At 39.4% G+C, this 2944-nt stretch overlaps 1 protein-coding gene across 1 annotated transcript in view; it reads left to right on the top strand.

The window, feature by feature from the left end:
* Positions 1-2199, top strand: part of LOC119363371 (universal stress protein PHOS32-like) — a 5748-nt gene extending 3549 nt beyond the window's left edge. The window contains exons 2-3 of the mRNA XM_037628709.1: positions 992-1033; positions 1973-2199. Of these exons, the coding sequence (XP_037484606.1) occupies positions 992-999 (8 nt within the window). The 3' untranslated portion in view covers positions 1000-1033; positions 1973-2199. The remainder of the gene's footprint in view (positions 1-991; positions 1034-1972) is intronic.
* The last annotated feature ends 745 nt before the right edge of the window (positions 2200-2944 follow it).

Below are 2944 nucleotides of genomic sequence, written 5' to 3' on the forward strand. Positions count from 1 at the left end.
AAACTATTGGTAATCGAGGGTATTGTCATTTGTCTGGGAAAGTATAGCTAAACGCCCTTATATTTCTTTACGGCGGGAGTAGATTGTAATTGTATAAATTTAAATCGTACTATACAAAAATTAGCAACAAGCCTTCTTTAATAATAGTCAGTTCTTAGGGAATGTAGGCAGGCCACCCTAGACACACAATTTCAGTTTTGAAAACTATTGGTAATCGAGGGTATTGTCATTTGTCTGGGGAAAGTATAGTTAAAAGGTTGGTCTGGATTGATTGATCCCACTTTATTCCGTAGTTCCACTTGATGCCTTTTGATCCTAGAGTATGTGACTTAGGAATACGAAGGCACTGTTTCATCCTAGACACACTGTTTTACTTTTGAAATCAGTTGCTAACCAAGGGCATTGTTTGGGAAAAGTATACTTAGAAGTTACTGGGTTATGTTACTGTTTGATCCATTCTCGTTGGTATTCATTATGTGCTTCAACCAGTGTGCTTTTGTTAATAGAGAAACTATAGTTCATCCCAGGTTGCCAGTTGTGATTGTTTAATTACCATTACCATTAACGTATACTCTGACAAAACTGGCTTATTTGTTGTGCCTCCAATGTAAAAAATGTCGCATATGATGTACCGTATCTGCTGTTATATACAGCATGGCTGCACGTAAGTGCATTTCTCCAAATACCTAGGCACTAGTTGAGCATATTCTAATGCTGTCCAAAATCAAGGAGTTTATGCATGAACTTGTGATTATTAAGGGGACTAGCTAATATTTTTCTATAATAACAAGCCGTGATCAATGTTAGGCATCTGTTTCCTTGTGAATTATGGCATGGGAAACTGAAAATGCACTTGAATTTCACTAGCTTTGAGCTTTTTTCCTTATCTGTGATTTTTCTGGTGGCTGTAATTATAAGATGCATTGGCATGTATCTTGTCAAGGTTCTGGGTTATCAGTTGAGCTAATACATACTGGTGTTATTTATGCAGATACTTGATTGGATCTATGCATCGATGTCCTGTTGGATCCAGGTGAGCATAGAATTAAATGTTTCAGTTTGTTCTGTATGATCGGCTAGTCGCTTTAGGGTACATTTTCGCTCTCTTGGGAGTAATTCGCATAACCGTTTGTCACGATGTTCTATCTTGCAACCTGTACAAAATGAAATATCATGCAAATATAGTTCCGTGTTAATCCTTGTCTCTTCTTTATTTGCATAGGAAACAAAATGCATCTCTTGCACAAAAGTTTGCAAGGACACATATGCATGTCTTACTATTTTCTTCTTTAAGATGTACTTCCTCTGTAAATAAATATAAGATGTTTTAGATATTTCAATATGGACTACATACGGACTAAAATGGGTGAACAAATACACTAAAATTCGTCTATATACATCCGAATCAGAAAAGAGTTAGAACATTTTATATTTGTTTATGGAGGGAGTGCATTTTGTTGTATAGGTTGTAGCTGAGCTCAGGAATATCCTATGTAAATAACAAACCAGATGTCCTATCTCTACTTGGCTTAAGACTAGCTAAGGGGGAACTCTGTAACTTAAAAGATAAGTTTCCTAAGTAAGGAGAACATGGGGATCCTATCACTAAGAAAGAAGTATGGGATGCTATTTGCTCAAGGGCCAGCTAGGAACTACTGGTCCTTCCATGTGGATTGCTTAGCCCACATAACAATGTGTCAATGGCCCGCATGGTCGTTTCATGCTCCAAGGCTCTGATATCAACATTTTCAGATGCACCATGAAATGTATTATCATATTATATAGTTTAAGTATTGTAAATGTTCATATTTTTTAATATAAATTTGGTCAAATTTTGTATAGTTTGACTTTGACCAAAACTTATACGCGGAGTAAAAAGAAACGGAGGGAGTAGTTTACAGAGGGAATACTTAGCTGAAATAAGTCCTCAGTGTTTCTGTTCAGCCTCTAACTCTGTCTTTTTGTTTGACAGCATGTAAAGGTTCTAGCAGTCGACTGTTGGCTGAGTGCTACCTTGTGGTTTCTGCTGAGCACATTAGCTGTTTGTTAGACTTTACTGTTCATGCCGATCTGTGCTTCCACTATGTTGTATTTGGTGAACATTTGTTCTCTAGAACTTTTGTGCTTCTTGGATATCAAATTATATGTTGCTGATGAGACAGTTTGACTACTTAGAGAACCACATGATTGCCCGCTATACTTATTCGGTTTTGCTAAACATCTTGCAACTGAAATTTATCTTCGGTTCAATCGATTTTGTGGGGAGGAGACAGCGCCTAACATTGAGCTCGAGTCGGGAATGTTAGAGAGTCACCACAGGACCTCATGAAAAGTGGGGGTGATTGCAGCTCGCTGTCGGATGGGAAGAAGCGGGTTCCCCGGTTGGGTTGGGGCGCTTCTGTTTTGACCCTCCCTTAGATTAGGCAGCGCCTGAGCTTGAGCTGGGGATGTGGGCTCATGAAGACCTCACCGAAGGCGGCGACGTGGTGTCACTGCCGAAGGGGAGGAAGAGATCGGCTGTGACGCCAGGCGGTGTCTGGCGACTGCATTGCTGTGATCCATTCTACTAAAAAAAGAGTTGCATCACTTAAGAGTATGATTTATTCAGAGTTAGAACGCGGCAACTGGGCTCTAGAATCTTCTGTTATTCAGATAACCATTCCTTTTAATAATTCAGATAGCCTTTTGGCACGTAAATGTGTTGGAAGTATTCCTATGGAACTGGGCTCTAGAATGTTCTCTTATTCAGATAACCTTTTGGCACGTAAATATATACTCCTATATATACATACGGAAAGTACGGTGCGGTGTCGTTTGCTACTGTTGTCAGCAATTATGACAGGTCTGGATTAGTTTATTGCAGCCTTTTAGTCTGGATTGGCGTTGTTTGGTTGGCCGGTTTGGAGTTCTTCTCATGGTAATCAGTCCAGCTTGGATGTGCTGC

The sequence above is a fragment of the Triticum dicoccoides genome, chromosome 2B (assembly GCF_002162155.2).
Source record: "Triticum dicoccoides isolate Atlit2015 ecotype Zavitan chromosome 2B, WEW_v2.0, whole genome shotgun sequence".
NCBI lineage: Eukaryota > Viridiplantae > Streptophyta > Magnoliopsida > Poales > Poaceae > Triticum > Triticum dicoccoides.